General features: G+C 43.2%; 1 protein-coding gene across 1 annotated transcript in view; it reads left to right on the forward strand.

Annotated features, from left to right (window-relative positions):
* Positions 1-3,944: 3,944 nt before the first annotated feature.
* The window catches only part of CUNH21orf58 (chromosome unknown C21orf58 homolog), a 21,682-nt gene continuing 2,343 nt past the window's right edge, over positions 3,945-23,283 (forward strand). Inside the window, exons 1-5 of the mRNA XM_007948707.1 lie at positions 3,945-4,004; positions 5,169-5,229; positions 7,710-7,783; positions 8,757-8,921; positions 14,684-14,795. Coding sequence (XP_007946898.1) covers positions 3,945-4,004; positions 5,169-5,229; positions 7,710-7,783; positions 8,757-8,921; positions 14,684-14,795 — 472 coding nt within the window. The remainder of the gene's footprint in view (positions 4,005-5,168; positions 5,230-7,709; positions 7,784-8,756; positions 8,922-14,683; positions 14,796-23,283) is intronic.

The following is a 23,283-nucleotide window of genomic DNA, read 5'->3' on the forward strand; positions in this document are numbered from 1 at the left end:
AGTGATACTACCTCGGAAACCCAAGGAGGGGTTGCTATGAGTCGGGTTTGACTCGACGGCACATAACAACAACAACAACAACAATCCATCTGAAGTTCAGTTTTATATATGATATAAGGCAAGAATCTAGACTTTGTTTTCTCCAAAGAGTTGCCCAGATTTCCCAACACTACTTGGCTACGAGACCTTCTTGATCATATATATCAGCTTCCTATGCACATTTGAAGAGCTCTGGTGGCATAGTGTCTAAGGCATTTGACTGCTAACCAGAGGCTGATGGTTCAAACCCACCAGCCACTCCTCAGAAGAAAGACTAAGAAATCTACTTCCGTAGAGATACCACCTCGGAAACCCCAGGAGAGGTCACTATGAGTCCAAACCGACTTGATGGCAGTGAGTTTGTTTTTTCATCCACATGAGTCTGTTTCTGAATTCTCTATTCTGACTCACTGGGTTTTTTGTGTTCTTCTCACCTACAGTGTTTCTTACTATGTCCTTGTTATGTCTCAATATCAGGTAGGATAAGTACCTCTTTTTGCTCTTCTTTTTCTCAATTGATTTCTCTCTTGGTGGACCTTTCTTTTTTTCTTTCTTTGTTATTTTGTAATTGTGATTTGGGTGGAAATTTACAGAGCAAATTCACTTTCCATACAGCAGTTTACATATACTTTGTCTCATGACATTGACTACAATTTACCCCAATGCAATAGCTCCCCTCCCACTTCTTCCCAATAGTTACCTCTTCCTGTGTCCATCCCTCCATGCATTCCTGCCCCCTGAGCAGCCTCCCTGTGCATAAACACCTCTCCTTTCTCCCATGATTGTTCTATCCAAGGAGTGTAGCTACCTCAGGTAAATGTTCAACTCATATGCCTGTCTTTTGTTTGGCTGGAAGCCACAGGTGTGGGTTCATTTCTAGACCTGAAGGGAAGCTAGGGGCCATAATCTGAATGGTTCCACCAGGCTCTATCAGACCAGCAAACCTGGTCTCCCTTTTTTTTTCTTCCAAATGAATCAGAGTTTTGTTCCACATTGTTCTCCCTCTCTATCCAGGATCTCCTACACAGATCCCCCTCCAAGTGGTTGACAGTGGTAGTCGGGCACCATCTAGTTCTTCTGGTCTCATAGTCATATAGGCTGCTTATCGCGTGGTGTACCAGTTGCTAGGACTAATTCTTTCCATGAGTCTTTGGTTTTTCTTCATTCTTCTTTGCTCTGGACAAGGAGAGACCCATCATTGCATCTAGATGACTGATTGCAAGCTTTGAAGATCCCAGTCGCTACTCATCAAAGTAGGAAGTGGAACAATGTTTTGTGTAGTATGTTATGCCAGTTGAGCTTGATGCCCCCTGTGACTATTGTCCTGAGCCCACTGGTTCAACTACTCAGTTGGTAGACCTTTCTTCCACTTACATTTTGAAGTATTCGGTCAAGTTACTTTAAAAAGTCTTGCTGGAATTTTGATTGGGTTGCCCTGAATTAACAGGTTCAATTTGCTCCTCCAAAATTTATATCTACCTGGAACCTCAAAATGTGATAGGGTCTTTGCAGATGTAATTAGTTAAGGATCTTGAAATGAGATCATCCTGGATTTAGGGTGGGCCCTAAATTCAATATGTCTTTGGGTGGCACAGAAGTCCTTTTTTATTTCTTACTTTGGTTCCCTTTGAAATTCACGTGAGCCTATGCACTAGATAAAGAAGCAAGGTAAGGTATTATTCATCACTCGCAGTTTTGATTAGCAGCCAAATACTTCCAATGTCATTCAAGTTCATTGAAAGCTAATAGTCTCTGTGTCTTAGAGTTCTCCAGAGAAACAGAACTAATATGGTGTGTGTGTGTGTGTGTATGTGTGTATACATGGAGCTCTGGTGGCACAGTGCCTAAGGCATTTGACAGCTAACCAGAAGGTTGGCCATTCAAACTACCAGCAGCTCCACAGAAGGGAGATGGGCAATCTACTTCCTAAAGATTTACTGCCTCAGAAACCTAACAGGGGTCATTATGAGTTGGAATTGACTCGATGGCAGTGAGTTTGGTTTTTTTTTTTTTATATACAATATACAGAGAGAGATTTATTTTATGCAGTTGGCTCACGTGATTGTGGGGCTCCAAAAAACCCACTGCCATCGAGTCGATTTTGACTCATAGTGACCCTATAGGATAGAGTAGAACTGCCCCCAAAGGTTTCCAAGGCTGTAAATCTTTATGGAAGCAGACCATTTCATCTTTCTTCCACGGAGTAGCTGGTGGATTCAAACAGCTGACCTTTTGGTTAGCAACCAAATGCTTCAATCACTGCATCAGTAGAGTTCCTTGATTGTGAGACTGGCAAGTCCAAAATCAGTAGGCCATGTGGCAGGCTGGAAACTCCAACAGGAGGTCTATATTACAGTCTTGAGAATCTCCCTACCTCAGACAACCTCAATTTTTGCTCTTACAGCCTTCAATTGGATGAGACTGGCTGACTTTGTGAAGAGGGATCTGCTTTACCTCAGGTGAATTAATTTTAAAGTTAATCATCTAAATACCTTCATAACAACATTATTGTTTGGCCAAACAACTGAGCATCACAGCCTGGCCAAATGGACACATGAAATTAACCACCACACTCTGACATTAACCCAAAGTGTTCTCACCTGGGTCTTAAATCACTCACAGGATAAAGGTACCAGTGCACTTATTACTGGAGGGTACAGGCACTGAAGCAAGGGAGTGACATCCATACAGGCCAAGAGTGTGTTCTCATGTATTCTTGCATGCTCGTGCATGCTCTTGCATGTCCTCGTGTGTTATTGGGGTAAGTGGGCTCAGTATTCCCAGTCACATTCTGTTGTTTCTTATCAATCTGTAGGATCCCATGTCTATCAAAGGAGAGTAAAGCAAGCCCCAGAGTCTGGACATAGACAGCACCATGTTTCAGGGACAGGATAAGGAAACACAGTAGAGATATGGATACCATGGACACAGGAGAATGCTGCATGCTGGAGCAGATGAGGATGGTGAGGGTGCAGGAGTTATGGACCTGGGAAGTGATGGGAAACCACCAAGCAGCTGTGCCTCAATGTCCATGTGTGAAATAGTGTGGATGCCATGAAATCCACCTCCACTATAATCTAGGATGCCACAAAGCTGGATGAGAACGCACAGAGGGGATCTTGGTGCAGGGGTGTCATGGCAGCAACCATGTAGGGCTCATGTTACAATATGGAGATAACCATAAACTAAATAAATAAGCAGTGAGATAAACCATCAAAAGCTTCCCAGTACTGTGGGGAATTAGGACCTTGTCCTTCCAACAACACCACCTCCCAAATTCCAAGGCAGTCCCTCTGAAACCTGAGTTTGTCTCTCCCTACTCAGTCCTCCTAGCTCTCAGGCTGTGCCCTGCCATGATCAGAGGGTCTTGGACTGGGGGAGGGGGAGTGACGGGGAGTGCATGGGAAGCACAGCGCAGAACTGTCCTTCACTCACACACACACACACACACACACACACCCCCGTCCTTGTCCCTCCAGCCCCAGCTGCTGCCCACTGCTGCTTTTCCAAGGAGCCCTGGCACCACCACACCTGGGGATCAGTGTTTATAGGTAATGCCAACTTAGCAACAGTTGGTCTGGGGAGGGCTCTCAGTGGAAACCTAGCAACTGGGGCTGCCCCTCCCAGTCCTGGGCGTCTAGCAACTGCCCAAGCACAGCTGGTACTGGCTTATCAGGCACTTGCATTCTAGAGGGAGTGGGATGTAGTGGCCAGGCCATCACAGCCCTCTTGCATAGCTCTGCTCTACCCACCTGGCCAACCCCAGGAGGTAAATGGGCTGAGTGTTGTGAGTCCTGCGATGATGGGTTCAGTATTGCCACTTGCTGAGAGGTTCTTTCCTGCAGATAACTTAGCATTGAAGAAGGAGTGCGGGCCTGCAGAACGTGACTCACAGGGTTTCCATGATGGTGGACTCATTGGTAGCCGACCAAATGACTCGCCTGACCCTCAAACTCTTGGAAAAGGTAGGAAGGCCTGAGAAGAGTCATGTTTCTATCAACTCCTTTAACAACTCAACCTTTAGGCTTATGGAACAAGGGACAGGTAAGACAATATAACTTTACTTTTTTCCTGTGGCAGTGTACCCGCATGTGTGTTCCTGCTTTCAGGAACCTGCTTTTTAGAGCCTTTCAGTGGTTTCATCCTGTGATGAATGGAGTGTGATTTCTCAGTTTCCTCTTTGTGTTCATATAGAATCTAGTAGGTTCTAGCATTTTCCAAGTCACAAGGTAGGCATGGCTCCTGCTATGGAGACAGGCTTAGGTAGACCTGCTCCAGGTGCAGGGCCAGCCTGGGCAGCTGGGCTATGGCCTGATGACCCATCTCAAACCCATTCTCACTCTCTCTCTAAGGGTCTTTGCAGTTTACTTTCAGCCTATCCCTGCTGTGGCAGCTCCTTGAGCCTCTTCCTGCCTTGTCCTCCTTTTAGAACCTTACGCTGACCAAGTCTTCCAAGCTGCCCCTTGCCTCCTCCCTCCCCAGGGGGGCTATGGGAGGGCCAGCAGTTGGGGAAGCTTGGAGCCATCGGGGACACCTGTTCAGCTCAGGGCTCAGGTGGGTTTCATGAAGCTGCAGAGCTGCGGTTGGGGGACAGGGGGTCTGGGTAGACCAGAGCAGGTCAGGCTGCTCCTTTGCAGGGGAGACCAGACAGTGTGCCCACCCAGGACACAGCTCACCATGGCCCATCCTGCCCAAGGCCCTGCCACACAAAGCTGCCTGAAGTGGGTCCAGTCAGAATGTGCATCCTCAGCTTTTAAAATGGGAAATATGTGCCAAGGCAGTGCCTGATATCATACCTGGTATCACACCCACCTCCACACAGCATTTCATGCTTCCACACACTTGTCTGGAACCTGGTCACATGGGAACACTTTTAGTCCTTGCAGCCCATGAGCCAGGTGCTCACAGCAACAACTAGGGAGGGCAAGGGGGCATGGTAGGTGGGGAGGGCAAAGGACAGGGCAAGTGGGCTGGGCAAGTGGGGAGGACTGGGGGCAGGCATGTAGGGAAGGCAAGAGAGCAAGGCAGGTAGGCAGGATAGGAGGACAGGGCAGGTGGGCAGCCCTGGCTCCTGCTCACACAAAGCTGGAACCAACACTTTCATTACACACAGTTTCTTACCCTTTCAGAAGCTGGAGCGTGAACGTGAGAACATGGAAGAGGACTCTGAACTCCTGCACATCGTGGCAGGTAAGAGCCATGGGTTGCTTGGAGCTGCTACAGGTGGCACAAGACCAGTCATTTTGAGGGGAACTGGGGACAACATGCCCATGGGAGTTCTCACCCCATACTCCATCCCTCCTTTCCTCCTGTTACTGCCAAGGTTATCCTTAATAAGTTTCCTTGACATTCTGAATGAGAGGCTTTTGTTTTTTCTTTAACACACACACACACATACACACACTTAGTCACACACACATATATACACATATCCATGCTCTTAACAAGGAGCTCTGGTGGTATAGTGGGTAAGGCATTTGACTATTAACCAGGTCAGTGGTTCAAATCCACAATCCGCTCCACAGAAGGACGATGGGGCGATCTACTTCCGTAAATATTTACAGTCTCGAGTGACTGGGGTCTTCAAAGCTTTCAAGCGGCAATCTAAGATGCAGCTAATGGTCTCCTAGTGTTGGAAGCAAAGAAGAAGAGTGCAAAAAAAAAAAAAAAAAGGGGGGGGGTGGTGGTGGCATTTGGAAGCAATCAGCCCTAGGACACAATAGCCCTCAAGACCAGAAGAACTAGATGGTGCCCGGCTACCAATGCCAATCACTCAGGAAAGGATCAAATCTGGAGATCCTGGATAGAATGGGAGGAAAAACATGGAACAAAATTCAAAAACTCAATAATGACCTGAATTACTGGTCAGATGAAGTCTGATGAGACCCCTAATACTATGGCCCTGGAAGATATTCTGCACCTGGAATAAAACTCACTCCCAGGGGCTGGCTCTCAGCCCAATAGTTAACAAGATGTACATGCAGACCACTCAACCCAGGATGATGTACCCACATACTTTATGGTAATACATCCCTTAGAGCAATAGACCATGGGACACCAGAGGGGCAACATTCACACTGAGAGGAAATGCAAGACACACAGGATTGCATAACTATGAGGGGCATGGGTAGGGGGAGGAGGGTTACTGGGCAGGGATGGGAGGAGACTGGGTTAGGGTTGGGCATGGTAAATGGGGAGTGAAAATAAATGTACACATAACGTTGAATGTAAAACAAACTCTTTAAAAGAAAAAAGTTTTACAGTCTCAGAAACCTGATGGGGATCACTGTGAATCAGAGTTGACTCAATATCAGTGAGTTTGGCTTTTTTGGTTAATGCTCATAACATATATACACACATTCTCACACACATACACACTCACTGGTGTAGACACATACTCACACTCACATACACACACATCCCAACATCGTGCTGGGCACAATCTCCAACACTACCCCACCTTCAGTCTGCAAACCCCAAAATGGGTGTAGAGATATTCCTACTTCTCAGATGAGAAAACAGAGGCTCAGAAAGTTTCAATAACCCAGAAGTCCTAGACCATCCTCCCCCATCCCAGTTGGGAGGCAACCCAGGTTGGAAGTGGTCACGCTGGCATCAGACCCAGTCACTGATTCCAGAGCTCCAAGCTTGGCCTGAGGGTGGAAATGGGGGTAGTTTGGTCCCCATGGGTCTGTGCATCCTCCCCACAGTCTATAGTCATGTACTCAGGCTACACAGAGCTGGGGCGGGGACTGCATTACTGGTAATGGAGTTGGAGTCCAAAGATACCTGGTAAACACTGAAAGGCCCAGAGGAGCATTTCTTCTCTTGGAGATGTGGCTAGGCAGCCTCTTGTCAGGGCAACCCCACAAGGCAGTGGAGATGCCAGATAGCTCTCAAGGGCAGCAGGCAGGGCCTGGGGTCCCTATCCAGATAGAAAATTCCAAATCAGGTTGTCTTACCAGGAGAAGAACCATGGAGTAGCCCTGGAATGGGGTGGGGGAGAGAAGGCTCCCTGAGAGGAGGAGATGAAGCTTGGCAGTCCCAGCAGCCAGGCTAAGATGCAGAGCTAGGGGGTAAGATGCTCTGTGCCCACAGCAAAGGAGGCCAGAGACCGCCCTGGGGACAGGACCCCTCCTAGAGCCTTCTCCCAAGTTTGAGTCCCTCCCCTGAGAGAGGCATGGACAGGAGGGACCTGCAGATGGGACCTCTGGGACTCAATGGACAGAGCCATGTCTCTGGACAAATTGGGTCATCAGTGGCTCCAGGAGGTAGAAGGCTGGACTCACAACACAACTGTCCTTTCCCTGTGCTTTGGGAGGGGCTTTTTGCCCACAGTCCGCAGTGCAAAAATGACTTTCTGTGGGGGTGTTGCAGGAGCAATGAGTGTTGAGCCTGTAAAGGAACTGGCTTTCTGACTCCTTCTCAGGACTCAGATGATCCATTGGACAGGTTCCAAAAGGAAGGCTGAGTGTCCTGGTTCCCCTGGCTCCCAGAGGTAGCTCCTGAGCCCTGTTTCCCCAAATGACAGTCCTTCCTTTGGAGCAGGCATTTGCTGGAGCCTCCATGTCACACTAGTCCCAGGGGTGGGTGAGGTGGGGCTTCTAAGGATATCTCCAATGCCATCTTCAAAGACATACCTGACCTTCCAGTCCTTGCTTACCTTCCAGGAGATGAGGCCAAGCCAGATGAAGCCCTGAAGAATGCCCTGAGGAGAAGGAAGGACCTTCTGCAGAGACTCTGGGTAGGCCTGACCCTCCCAGCCAACCTGGCCAGCACCCACTAGCACTCCTATCAGCAGGACGGGTCAGTGGGCCGCTGGTCTGGTCAGCAGGGCTGTGATAACCAGCTGGTGCACAGACTAGATGCACCAATGGAGTTTCTGGGTGCTTAACATTGCTTCTTGAGCATTTGTAGCTCACTGATGGTAACTGGCGAAATGCGGCTCCCTAGAAAAGGCAATGAGTGTAGGCAGGCAGTCTGTGTGACCCATATTCCTAAGGGAGTCTTATCAGCTGAAAAGCCTGTGTTGGTTACACACATCAATGGTAGAATATTGATGAAGGGCTCAATTCCTGCAGGAAAAGGAAATTCTGAGACTCCCTGAGCTTCAGCCAGGTCATACTCAGTTAATGCTATGCTCCAGAGACCAAGGAGAATGCTATGCTCTGGAGACCAAGGTGGCAGTGAGAACTAGGACTGTGCGTTAGAGCTGAGTTTGACAGGCTGTTCTAGAGAGGGGAATCTTTGTAGTGAGAATGGGCATTGAGGCATGCTTTAAAAAGAAACAGATTCTTTTACCCGGGGGAAAAAAAACCTAGTTCAAATTATTTGGTAAATTTATAAAGAAATATGATTCTCACATGTGCATCTCTAGTTCCAGAGGGCCTCAGGGCCTCTCTCTACACACTGGTTCAATCCCAACAGGCCAAGAGGCTGCTGGTGCTCCAGGCTGACCTCAGGGTCTGGGTCTCTTGAGGCCTAGTGCCTAGTGCTGGCTGTAGCCCTGCAGCCCCAGGTTCCATACGCACCGAGGAGGCAGGCAGAGCTCCTGAGAAACCATTCACCTTGACAGCCTTATGACTCCTCCCCCAGGAAGCCCTATGTCTGGGGATTTGATCACTGTCATATCAGATGTGGCTCTCAGAGCATTTCCTTTCCTGGCTTCTGTGGGTCTCCCTTCCACACGAAGCCGTTAGACTCTGCATGTGTTACAGGAACATCACCTCCTGGAGGAGCTCTCCCGGGCCCACGTTTGGAGAGATGCAAACAGAGGAACCTGGGGTTCAGCGCTGCCCCCAGAGGTGCCCACTGTGTGCAGCCACCCTGCTGCCTCTCCACCCCCACTGGGCCCAGAGCCACCCCGGATCATCCAGCACTCGGTAAGAGGAATGCCTCACCAAGCAGACATGAAAACAGCATTTTGTGTGTGCATGCATGCATGCGAGTATGTGTGCACATGTGTACTAAATAGACAGTCATAGTCCCAGCCACTCCCTTATGCCAGAGTGTTTCAGAAATGTTAGGAGAGCAATTCATCTAAACAAAAAGATGACAGTTATTTTCTCTCTTCTACACCTGGTCATCTCAAAACAAACCCACCAGTATTATGAAAACACACTGAAGAGGATTGATGGGCTGAGAGCCAATGATGCCAGTACCTTGCAGACCAGCTGCAGAAGGGTGGTCTTAACCCTTATTATAACTGAGAGGCTGGGGTCCCAACTCCCCCTTCCTGACTCCAACCCTGAATTTTGCCATTACACTAGAATATGAGGGTTTGGGGAACCCAGTATCTGGAGGGCCTTGAGTTTGGGGAAACAGTATGTCAAATCTTTTTCAAAACTTCTTGTGACCAGGGGATGCTTAAGACCCTAATTCCAAGAACTGAGCTTAGAAAAGTAAAGGTTCCAAGTTTAAGCAAAAGAGGATGTATCAGAGGATAACTCGGTACCCAGAATAGGGAAAGAAACCTGGGAAGCTCTGTGAAAAGTCTGATGTGACTGGGATGCAGGGTGTGGGGGAAGAAGAGGATGAAGAGGTAGAAAAGGTCATGTTGAGAATGTTCTGGACAAGCTGGCCAGGGACAGGAGACCCTGGCAGCATACAGCAGATGGAACTGAGTGGGAAGGGAGAGCCTCTGAGGGATCTGTTCTAATGGATGACTGAGTCCCCTTTAGCTGTCAGCTGTCTAGGTTCTGGATAGCCTAGACCAACCCTTTCAGTCTTCCTACACCTGGAACCCCTGACGCTTCTCCACTATCCCTTGTAGGAATTGTGGGAGTGGTAGGTGCAAAGACGACAAGGAGGCCACATGTTCAGACCTCCTCTAATCCCACAAGAGGAAGGCAGAATCACCATCAATAGCGCAAGGCCTATTCCTACAAGGCCAGCCATGCTGCCTCCCTCCAGCCCTTTCACCAACCGTTCCTCCCAAAGCACCCACCACCTCTCCTCTGGGTTTGATAATTCGCTGCAGTGGCCACACAGAGCTCACAGATTATGGGGTTTATTAGGGAAGCACCACAGGCTACAATTCAAGTTCAGGGAAAATGCTCAGTCTCTCTCCCAGCCCACTATCCCTCAGCCAACAGTCTCTCACAGTCTCTTTCCCAGCAATGCTGGTCCCTCGGTGTCTCACTCAGCAATGCGTGTCTCTTGCATCTCTTTCCCAGCAGCACGTGTCTCTTTCAGGGGCGCATGTCTCTTTCAGGGGTGCATGTCTCTTTCGGCAGCACGTCTTCCTCAACCAGCAGTCAGAGAGAGTTCTACCTCCAGGAGGCCTCCTTTTGAGCCCGGAAGGGTGGTCAAACTAGCCAATCACAACATCAGAACTCTAAGCACGTGAAAGAGAGTGGGAACCTCCCAGAACATTGTATTGTGCCACGCCCAACAGAAATAACCCAGGTGGATAGCTTCAGCAATCAGGAGCTCCTCAGTTGCTCATAGAAAATCCCACCTTGGAGTTTACAAAGACTTATGGGTAGAAAAGCCACACTAAGTAATTTACTACACTGCAGTAGGGGACCTAGAGGAACTCAGGTATGAGAAGCTTTTCTCCTCCCCATTCCAAAGAGAGCTACTAAACTCAGTGTGTCTTCCTCAGGGCCCAATCATGCTGCGTGATTCAGTCTCATTCTGTAATGACACCAGGGTGAACAGGGGGCCATGGTCACTAAGAAGAGTTTCCCATCAGCTAGACTCAAGGACACTGAGATAGGAGGTCCTATTGGCCAGGATAGGTACAGCCATTCTAAGAATGCCTCCTTGGTCTATCCAGAGGTTGGCAAACCATGACCAGAGGCCAAAGCTGGACTATCACCTATTTTTGTATAACCTGTAGGGTAAGGATATCAAAGAATAATGTTTTTTAATACATAAAATTCAAAATCCAGTGTTCATGAATAAAGTTTTATTGACACACACCCGTTGTCATTTGTTTACATATTGTCTATGGCTGCTTTCATGCTACAACAGAAAAGTTGGAGAGTTACAGCTGAGACTATACGGCCTGAAAGCCTGAAATATTTACTATCTGGTCCTTTGTAGAAAAGTTTGCCAAACTTTGGTGTGTGTCATCCTTTCTGTAAGCTGAGAAATAAGGGACAAGTCATGCAGGGTGTGTGTATCCAACAGAAGATGAAAATAGGTTTTCCTGTGGCATACTTGAAATTACTGAACATTTATTTTTAATTCAGAAGAGAAACTAAGGGATATTTTTCATGATAAGTACCTTATATATTTTCATTAAAGCAGACTTGATGCAGCCAGTCATTTGCCTAGCCTGATGTAGACGGGAAATGTAGGAACATTAAAAATGTATCCTAAGTGATGTTATTGTTGTTAGATGCCATCGAGTTAATTCTGACTCATAAGCACCCTGTGTACAATAGAACAAAACACTGCCTGGTCCTATGCCATCCTCATAATCCTTGCTACATTTGAGCCCATTGTTCCAGCCACTGTGTCAATCCATCTTATTGAGGGTCTTCCTCTTTTTCACTGACCCTCACTTTACCAGCATGAGGTCCTTCTCCAAGGGTTGGTCCCCCCTGATAATGTGTCCAAAGTATGTGAGACAAAGTCTTGTCATCCTTGCTTCTAAGAGCATTCTGGTTGTACTTCTTCCAACACAGATTTGTTCATTCTTCAGGCAATCCGTGGTATATTTAAAATTTTTTGCCAATATGATTCAAGGGCATCAGCTCTTCTGTGGTCTTCCTTATTCATTGTCCAACTTTCACATGCATGTGAGGCAACTGAAAATACTATGGCTTGGGTCAGGCATACCTTAGCCCTTAGAGTGACATCTTCACTTTTTAACACTTTAAAGACGTCTTTTGAAGCAAATTTGCCCAATGCAATACATCATTTGATTTCTTGACTGCTGTTTCCATGGTCATTGATTGTGGGTCCTAGTAAAATGAAATTCTTGATAGCATCAATATTTTTGCTGTTTATCATGATGTTGCTTATTGGTTCAGTTTTATGTTGAGGTGTAATCCATATTGAAGACTGCAGTCTTTGATCTTTAACAGCAAGTGCTTCAAATTTTCTTCATATAGTCCATCTTCTCAGATTGAGTAAGTATGGTGAAAGGATACAACCCCAGCACACACCTTTTCTAATTTTAAAACATATAGTATCCCCTTGTTCAAACAACAGCCTCCTGGTCTATGTACATGTTCCTTATGAACACAGTAAAATGTTCTAGAATTTCCATTCTTCTCAATGTTACCCATAATTTGTTATGATCCACACAATTGAATACCTTTGCATAGTCAATAAAACACAGATAAACATCTTTCTGGTATTCTCTGCTTGAAAAATCCATATGACATCAGCAATGATAGCCCTTGTTCCACATCCTCTTCTGAATCCTTCCTGAATTCCCAACAGTTCCCTGTCAATGTTCTGCTGCAATCATTTTTGAATTATCTTCAGCAAAGTTTTACTTGTGTGTGATATTAATGATATTGTTTGTAATTTCCACATTCTGTTGGGTCACCTTTCTTTGGAATGGGTACAAATATGGATCTTCCAGTCAGTTCGGCCAGGTAGCTGTCTTCCAAATTTCTTGGCATACACAAGTGAGCACTTCCAGTGTTGTATCCATTTGTTGAAACATCTCAGTTGGTAATCCATCAATTCCTGGAACCTTGTTTTTTGCCAGTGCCTTTCAGTGCAGCTTGGACTTCTTCCTTCAGTACCATCAGTTCTTGATCATATGCTACCTCCTGAAATATTTGAAAGGAGCTCTGGTGGTGCAATGTCTAAAGCATTTGACTGCTAACCAGAAGGTTGGCAGTCCAAACCTACCAGCCACTCAGTGAAAGGAAGGTGGGGCAACCTACTTCTGTAAAGATTTACTGCCTCAGAAACCCAGTGGAGGATCACTCTGAGTCAGAACTGACTCATTGGCAGAGGATTTGGTGGTTTTTTTAATTTTTTTTAAATAATTTTGAACATCAACCAATTCTTGTTGGTACTGTGATTCTGTGTACTCTTTCCATCTTTTTTTTTTCTTTTTCTTTTTTTACTTTTATCATTGTGAAAACATACACAAGACATTTGCCAACATAACAACTTCCCCGTTTACAGCTCAGAGACACTGAAGGCATTTTTCATGTTGTGCCACCATTATTGCTATCTTTTTCCAAAATATTCCACCACCATTAGCATAAACTCAATGCCCACAAACAAAAGCTTACTCTTTCCCCATTCCCTCCTACCCCTGGTAATTTCTGGTGTGTGTGTGTGTGTGTGTGTATATATATATATATATATATTCCCCCCAACTTATCTAAGAATTTAGCTTCTCCTCCCTTCCCCTCCCACACCTGGTAACCAATAAAGAAAGTTTCCTTCTATGTATAAATCTTTCCTTGACTTTTTACAATAGTGGACTAATACAATATTTGTCCTTCTGTGATTGACTTGTTTCATTCAGCATAATGTCCTCCAAGTTATGCTGTATCTTGCAGATTCTACATTATTCTTTAGGGTTGCATAGTATTCCATCGTGTGTATGTACCATTGTTTGTTTATCCATTTCTCATGGGCACTTCAGTTGTTTCTATCTCTTTGCTATGGTGAATAGTGCTGCGATGAACATGGGTTGTGCATACTCATGTACTGCCTCTCACTTCTTTAGAATATATACCTAGTAATGGGATTGCTGGAGCAAATGGTATTTCTATTTCAAACTTTTTAAGGAATCACCATATCGATTTCCACAGTGGTTGTATCATTTGACAGTCCCACCAGCAGTGTTTGAGAGTCCCAATCTCTGCACATTCTCACCAGCATTTGTTATTTTCTGTCTTGTTGAACTTTGCTATTAATGCTGGGGTGAGTCTTTCCATCTTCTTTTGATGCTTTTTACATCGTTCAATATTTTGGCCATTGTTGTTGTTGTTGTTATGTGACATCGAGTCAAACCACTATGCTACCAGAGCTCCTATTTTGGCCATAGAACCCTTCAATATTGCAACTCAAGGCTTAAATGTTCTCTTTGTTCTTTCAACTTGAGCAATGTTGGGTTTGTTATTCACTTTTGATTTTCTAATTTGAGGTCTTTGCACATTTCATTGTAATATTTTACTTTGTCTTCTTGAGTCAGCCTTTGAAACCTTCTGTTCAGGTCTTTCACTTCATTGTTTCTTCCGTTACCTACTCTCTGTTCAAGAGCAAGTTTCAGAATGTTTTATGACATCTATTTTGTTCTTCCTATTCTTTCTTGTCTTTTTAATGATCTTTGGCTTTCTTAAGTGATACTCACAGATAAATATCTATTTATTCAGCCATTTATTGAACTTCTAGGATTAATCATCTGAAGTTCCCCTTGGATGGGTAGATTGTGGGCGGGTAGGTGGATGGATGGGTGGTGGTATAGATGTATGGGTGGATGATTGGATAGATGAGGGGATGGATGTGTGGATAGATGAATGAGTGGATAGATGGACAGATGGATAGATGGATAATTGCATGGATGGGTGGGTGGATGGAGGGGTGGATGGATGGGTGGATAGATGGATGGCATGGATAATTGAATGCATAGGTGAGAGGGTATATGGGTTGGTGGATACTCTAGAACACTCTTTCCTGGATGCATTAAGGTAGCTAATCATCTGCTTCATCTTAGGTGCCCCAGCCACCTGCCACCATCATTCAACAGCTACCTCATCAGCCCCTAATTGCACAGATTCCTCCTCCCCAGGCTTTCCCCACTCAAAAATCTGGGAGTATTAAGGAAGGTAAGTATTCCATATTAATATTGTGATGAGTTTATGAAATTCTATATTGAAAAAAAATATTTTTGTAAGCAGTAAAAACTTAAAAGTAACTGAACAATTTATTTAGGATGAACTTTTTGCTATTAAACTGATGTTCTAAATTTCCAAACATGAAAATGATTTTAAGAAATCTTTTTGTGGGAGTGAGTCACTGGATGTGTATTTTTGGGACCATGGTCATGGGGGACATCAAGTTCAATTGGCATAATAATACAACACAAAAACATTTTCCACTTTCTACTTTGTTGGGTAGCACTGGGGTCTTAAAAGCTTATAAGCAGCCATCTAGATGCAACAATGGGTCTCTCCTCATCCAAAGCAAAGAAGAATGAACAAAACCATGTGATCCTCAGCCTATATGACTATGAGACCAGAAGAACTAGATGGTACCTGGCTACCACTGTCAACCATTTGGAGGGGGATCTATGTAGGAAATCCTGGATAGAGAGGGAGAACAATGTGGAACAAAACACAAAATCATTTGGGGGAAAAAAAAGGGACCAGGTTTGCTGGTCTGATAGAGCCTGGTTGAGACTATGGACACTAGCTTCCCCTCAAGTCTGGAATTGAACCCACACCTGTGGCTTCCAGCCAAACAAAAGACAGGCATATGAGTTGAACATTTACCTGAGGTAGATACACTCCTTGGAGAGAACAATCATGGGAGAAAGAAGGGCTGTTTATGCACAGGGAGACAGCTCAGGGGGCAGGAGTGCATGGAGGGATGGACACAGGGAAGATGTAACTATCGGGAGGAAGTAGGAGGGGAGCTGTTGCATTGGAGTAAATTGTAGTCAGTGTCATGAGACAAAGTATATGTGAACTGATGTATGGAAAGTGAATTCACTCTGTAAACTTTCACCCAAATCACAATTAAAAAAAAGAAAGAAAGTTTGTGAGTGGCCATCTAAGAATCAACAATTTGTCTATCTTTGTCTGGAGCAAAGAATGAAGAAAATCAAAGACTCATGGAAATAATTAGTGCAAAGGACTAGCATACCATGGGAACCTCAGCCTACTTGACCCTGAGACCAGAAGAATTAGATGGTGCCTATCTACTATTGCCATTCACTCAGAAAGGGATCAAAATTGGAGATTCTGGATTCAATGAGAGAAAAAATGTGGAACAAAACTCAAAATCATAAAAAACCAGGCTTACTGGTCTGATAGAGACTGGTAAAACGCCTGAGACTAAGGCCCCTAGTCACCCTTTGAGCCTGGAATTCAGCTCACCCCTGTGGCTTCCAGCCAAACGATAGATAGGCCTATAGGTGAACAATTACAATCAGGTAGGTACACTCCTCAGAACAATGAACCATGGGAAATCAGAAAGGCAGCATTTGTACAGGAAGATGGCTCAGAGGGTAGGAATGCATAGATAAAAAGGATGTAGGGAAAAGGTAACCATAGAAAGAAGTGGGAAGAGAGCTGTTACACCATGAGGACTGCAATCAATATCATGAAACAAAATGTGTATGAGCTGTTAAATGGAAAATGAATTTTCTCTGTAAACTTTCACCCAAATTACAATAAAGAAAAGAAAAATCCTTGTAGGAAGGGTATCTCTGAAAGAAACAAACAAGAGGTAGAAGGAAGAGTACCAGACTAGTAGTCAAAAGAATTGGGTACTAATCTAAACTCTATTAGTAAAATTTTAAAAATCTTGGTTAAATACCTTCTTTTTAAATAACTTTTAGAGGTTTGATTTTAAAAATAGTTTTATGTAAGTGACATAGAATAAGTTGTATATATTTAAAGAGTAAAATTCAGTAAGTTTTAACATACGTATATCATGAAATGGTCACCACAGTCAAGATAGTAAACATATCCAACACCTCAAAAGTTTCCTTGTGTCCTTTTAAATCACTCCTTCTTGTTCCCCCCAGCAACTGCTAATCTGCTTTTTGCATTTTCTAGATGTTTAAAAATGGAAACATACATATTCTTTTATTTCTGGCTTCTTTCACTCAGCATAGCTATTTTAAGATTCATCTCTACCTTCAGATGTATTAATACTTTGCACCTTTTAATTAGTAAGTAACATTCCATTGTGCAGATGTACCAGTTTGTTTATTCATTCACTTGTAGATGGACACTTGTGTTGTTACTGATTTTTGGCTATTACCAAAACAGTTGCTAGGAATATTTAAGTATAAGTCTGACTGTGGACATATATTCTCATTTCTCTTGGTAAATACTGCCTTCTGAAATCATTTTTCATGATCTTGAAATAAGTATTTTACTGGATCCATCAGGGCAGTCTCCAGAACAGTCTCTGAAAAGTGTTTACTTTTCTACAAATGTTTTTATTTGCCCTTGATTATAAACAATAGTTTTGCTGGATAATCAAATCTAGATTGACAAGTTTTTCTCTCAACACTTTCTACATTTATTCCCCTGCTTTCTGACCTCCACTGTTGTTGAGGTATCTGCTATCATTCTCTGCAATTCCACTCTAGATAATCTATGCTTTCTTTCTGGTTATTTCAAAGATTATCTTTGTGTCAGACGTTTTACTAAAATGTGTGTAAATACAGATTTATTTTTATTTATCCTGATTTGGATACAGTATGCTTCATGGATCTGTGAGGTTATTTTTTTAAAAAATACATTTCTTGTTGAAAATATACATGGCAAAGCACACACCAACTCAACAAATTCTACATGAATAATTTAGTGACATTGATTACATTCTTCAAGTTGTACACCATTCTCACCCTCCTTTTCTGAACGGCTTCTCACCCATAAACGTAAACTCACTGCCCTCTGTTTTCTATCTAATCTTTCAAGTTGCTGTTGTCAATTTGATCCCATATAGTTCTTAAAAGAGCACAATGCTTAAAGCAGACATCCTTTATTAAGCTTAGTTTTAAGAAGATTTCAGGGGACATTTTTGGTTAATATTTAAAGATTATCTCAGGCCAATGGTTTCAGGGATTCATTCAGCCTCCACAGCTCCAGAAAGACTAGATTCTATGAAAATTTAGAACTCTGTTTTGCATTTTCCCCTTTTTATCATTATTATTTTATAGGATCTTTGATCAAAATGTTCAGTAATGGTAGGCAGGTACCATCCAATTTTTCTCATTTCATGACAAAGGAGGAAGTTTTCATGGAGGCAGTTAGTCACGTACTTTATTTACTTCCATTCTTGACTCTCCTTCTTTCTCTGTTGTGAGGTAATAGTTTGTTAGCCCTGGAAAATGTGCACCCACTATCCTTTTAAGTATTTTCTGCCCTTCATTTTGCAACTTGGGACTTCAATTTGAACTTAGTCTCTTTTTTTTATACTCCAAGCCACCTAACCTTACTTTCATGTTTTCTTTTTTAAAATCTCTCTGATATATTACCATGTATGGCTTTTCTAGCCATAAGTCTTTGAAAACTCCATGGTGGAATTTGCCCTGAGCAACTGAGTGGCTCCTGATCATTAAAGTTATCCACCTGCGGTATTTCTGTTGAGAGTGGCACAAAGCAATATTCTGGGAAGTTCGTGCTCTCTTTCAGGTGCTTAGAATTCTGATGCTATGATTGGTTAGTTTGGCCATTCTGCCGGGCTCAAAAGGAGGCCTCCTAGAGGCAGAAGAGGTCTCTTTGACTGCTGGCTAAGAAAGACGTACTGCTGAGAGACACTTGCTCTTGAGAGCCACGTGCTGCTGAGAAAGAGACATGCGCTGCTGAGAAAGACACACTGAGAGATGCACATTGCTGAGAGAGAGACACACGCACTGCTGGCAGAGAGACAGAGACCGTTGGCTGAGAGATGGTGGGCCAAGAGAGGATGAGCATTGTTCCTGAACTTGAATTGTAGCCTGATGCTTCCCTAACAAACCTCTTAATCTGTGAGTTCTGTGTGGCCACTGCAGCGAATTATCGAACACTGAGCAGAAAGGTGGTGGGTGCTGCGGGATGAATGGTTGGTGTCAGGGTTAATGAAAGGGCTGGAGGGAGGCAGCATGTTTGGCTTCACAGGAATAGGCCTTGGGCTATTGATGGTGATTCTGTCTTCCTCTTATGGGGTTAGAGGAGGTCAGGAGATGTGGCCTCCTTGCTCTTTTAGTAGTATTCTAGAAAAATTCTTTATATCTTCCAGGTTACTGATTCTCTGTTCAATTCTAATTTACTATTCTTTTCATTCACTGAATCTTTTAAAATTACTGCAAATGTATTTTTATTTCTAGAATTCTACTTTCAAGCCTTCCTGTTCATTCTGGATTATTTATTACATGTTCATTAAAAAAAAAATCTATACTTTTTTAAACATCTCTTTTATTTCTTTAAACTCCAAACTAAAACCAAACTCACTGCCATGGAGTCGGATCCAACTCATAGCAACCCCTCCTTGGGTTTCTGAGGTAGTATCACTATGGAAGTAGATTGCTCAACCTTCCTTCCAAGGAGTGGCTGGTGGATTTGGACCACCAGCCTTCTGGTTAAGCAGTCAAATGCCTTAGGCATTATGCCACCAGAGCTCCCTTATTTATTTAAGTATTTTATATTGTTTACTCTGTATAATGCAGGAAGTGGTTTCTTCTTTTTTTACTCATAGTTAGCTTTTCTTCCTTTGTATTTGGGAATTTTGTATATTTGAGAGAGACAACAAGAGAGCAAGAGTGAGCAGCAGAGAAAGAGAACTCATGAATTTCTTTAAACTGGTAGTGTAGTGCCTAAAGCATCTGACTGCTAACCAGAGGGCTGGTGGTTCAAACCCAGCAGCTACTCCTTGGAAGGAAGATTGGGCGATCTACTTCTGTAGTGATACCATCTCAGAAACCCAAGGAGGGGTCGGTATGAGTTGGATCTGACTCGATGGCAGTGAATTTGGTTTTTGGTTATTGAAATATAGATACAGGAAGTACACTAATCATAAGCATACAGCTTGATAAATTTTCACAAATTGAAGACATCCATGTAAATAGCACCTAGGTAATCAAGGAGCTCTAGTGGCATAGAGCCTAAGGCATTAAACTGCTAACCAGAAGACTGGTGGTTAAAACCCACCAGCCACTCCTCAAAAGGAAGGTTGGGCAATCTACTTCCGTAGTGATATCACCTTGGAAACCTGAGAAGGGGTCGCTATGAGTCAGATCCGACTCAATGGGAATGTCATTTTTTTTTTTTTTTTTTTTGGTTAATCAAGAATCAGAAGCCATAAACTTTCACCCAAACCACTATGAAAAGTTAAACAAACAAAACATAACTAGAAGCCACCCCCCATTCCCTCCTTATACTTCATTCCAGTCACTATCCACCCCCCACCAAATAGTGTAGCCACTATCTTGATTTCTAAACCATAGATTAGCTTTGCTTATCCTCAAACTTCTTATCAACTAAATCTTACACTATATACTTTTTGTAGTTGACCTCTTTCACCCAATATTATGTTCGTGATAATCTCTACATTCTTGTGAACGGTGGTTAACTTGATTATTCTCATTGATGCATACTATTTGTATTAGTTTGCCATTGCTGCTGTAATAAATTACCACACATTTAATAGCTTAAAACAACACAGTTTATTATTTCACAGGGTATCAGAAGTCTAAAATGGGTCAAAAGGGCTGTTCCTTCTGGAGGCTCTAGGGAGTATTTGTTTTTCTTGCCTTTTCCACCTTCAAGAGGCCACACACATATTCCTTGGCTCATCATCCCTCCCTTGCATAGTTCTTACCTCTGGTTCCATTATCACATCTCCTCCTACTCACTCTGACTCTCTTGCTTCCCCCTTACAGGGATTCTTGGATTACATTGGGCCTACCAAGATCATCCAGGATAATCTTACCATCCGCAAAGATCCTTTTGCCATGTAATGTAAAACATTCGCAAGTCCCAAGTCCTGGCAATAAGCATGTGGACTCTGGGGGGTTATGATTCAGCCTACCACATTATTCCATTGGATTATTATTCCACAAATTATGGACCCATTCTTTAGTGGTTGGGAATTCTGGTCCTTTCCAGTTCAATGCTATAATAGGCAGTGCTGCTATGAATATGGGATTATTCATGTGTTTTGGTGAATAGACATACATAATTCTGTGGGGTATATGCCTAGGACTGAAATTTCTGGGTTAAGAAATACTGTCGACCTGTTTTCCAAAGTAGTTGTACTAATTTACAGTCCATGGAAGTTAATAAGAATTTCAGCTGCCCCACTTCAATTCATCACCACTTGGTAGTTTCTGATTATTTTTCATTTTAGGCAGTCTGGTGATATGTCATGGTGTCTCATTCTGGTTTTATTCTGCATTTCACCTTTTCATGCATTTATTGGCCATCTGAATATTCTTTATTTGTGAAGTGCTCATTCAAGAATTTTCTCATTATTAAGTTTCTACCTCTCTGATGGATCTGTAGGAATTCTTTATGTGTTCTAAGTATGAGTCCTTTTTTGATCTATCTATTAAAAATATCATGTCCCACTTTAAGGCTCATCCTTCCACTATCTTCATAGTGTCCTTGGATGAACAGGAGTTCCTAATTTTAATAATGTTCAATTTTTAGAGTCTTTTCCCTTATGGTCTTTTGTGTCCTGTTTAAGAAACCTTTACCCACTGAAGATTATGAAGATATTCTATATTTTCTTTTACAAGCTTGGTTTGCCTTTCACATTTGGATTTCCAATTCATCTGGAATAGATTCTTGTGTATGGTTTGATTCTTGTGTTGTTGTTATGGGTATCATTTTCACCCAGAACCATTTATTAAAGGAACCATCATTTCCCTCACAGCACTGAACTGTCTCCTTTATCGTAAGTCTGGTGACCGATGAGCGTAGGTCTTTTTCTGGACTCTGTTCTGTACCATGGGTCTAGTTGTCAAAGCTTTTCATCTTGGTTTTATTCTGTGCAAGTCCTGTGGGCCTGACTTGGGAAGCTTCCCTCTCAGAGGTTTGTTGCTGCTACTGTTGGTCGGCAGGGATACCTTGGCTCCAAGACCCTTTGTGTCTCTACTGGGGTCTGTCCTGAGTGGCATTGTTAGACTCAGCTTCGCCACTTTCAGACTCTTGTCAGGATCAGTGTTCCCACAGCTGTGATACTTTAGGGATCAGCTCTGGTTGTCCCTTGCTCCATGTTCCTGTGCCCACCCCCGGCTCACAGCCTTGGCCTGGCAGCCAGTCTTCTGATGTACCTGTCTGAGCCCTTCCCTCAAGCCAACCTAGGCTAGGCTCACATTTGTTTGTTTGGGAGGATGGTCGTAGGAGACCTGTCCTTCCATTGTGAGGCCTACAACTCCTCAAGGACTGTTTCTAAGATCTAATTGCTATGGAAATTACTGATGTTTACCTCTCATATTGACAGAAATTAAAATGTTTCATAACTCCCAGTGCTGGTTAGTATACTAGTTTCCTGGGATTGATGTAACAAATCACCACAAACTGAATGGCTTACAAGAGAACAATAGTCTCTCACAGTTCTGATTGATCTTTTTCCAAAGAAGTATTCAGTCTCATTAATTCTGTCTTCTATTGATTCAGTTCTACTCCTTTGCCCTTTCAGTGTTACCTATTTTTGAAAATTTAGTATTAATCTTCTGGTTTTCTATCTGTAGGGTTTATATAATTTCTAATTTTTCATTTATTTTGTCATTTTGTTCTTGCATTTTCTTCTGAAATTGTTCTAGGGTTTTGCCTATGTTTTCCTTAATTTTGTCAGTGTTTTCCTTGATCTATCTCTCAATCCTTTGAAGATACCTAAATATAGTTCTTTCAAATTCCTTATCAGGGCATTCCAATCCTGCTTCTTCCCTAGGCATGTGTCTGGGTCTGTATCCTGCTCCCTTGTTTCTACCATTTTATCTTGCTTCTTTGTGTGGACTGTGATGGTCTGTTGTCTCTGAGACATTCTGAAATTGTTGTATTCAGATCTCTGTTAACTGTTTGTGAAAAGCAGCTAAGGGTGAGCCAAGGCTCTTCTTGGTGGTCATTTATCATTGGCCAGTTGGTGGAGAAGGAAGGGGTGATTCTCACTCAGTAAGTGAAGTTGCAGGAGGTGCGGGTATAGTTGTGTCATATGGGGACTGTTGCTGTTTCCCACTCAGACAAAAACAACAATAGAAAAACCATCAAAAAAGTGAAAGCAAGTGGACAAAAAACACACCATGTAAACACACAGGAACAATCACCAAAAAAAAGAAAAGAAAAACTCACAATATCTGGGGAAAGGGCAATAAGAGAAAAAAGGTAGTGTAGAAGAATAATGAAGAAAAAAAAAATGGGAAAAATGCAAAAAGAAAAAAAAAACAAGGAATGGGGTTAGCCATGAGAAAGAAAAAAAAAATGGGAACCAGGAACAGGGAAAAGAGAAAAAGCTGAAAACTAGAACTGGGAAGGGAAGAACAAAGAATAACAATGAAAAGGACAAAATAATAATAACAATACTTTTAAATCAGACAAAAACAAACAAACCAAAAAAAAAGAAAACAGAAAAAAAAAATTGGGGCAGGGAGAAGGG

This window comes from Orycteropus afer, unplaced genomic scaffold (genome assembly GCF_000298275.1).
Source record: "Orycteropus afer afer isolate SDZICR_OR568_19922 unplaced genomic scaffold, OryAfe1.0 scaffold00219, whole genome shotgun sequence".
In the NCBI taxonomy this organism is placed as follows: Eukaryota; Metazoa; Chordata; class Mammalia; order Tubulidentata; family Orycteropodidae; genus Orycteropus; species Orycteropus afer.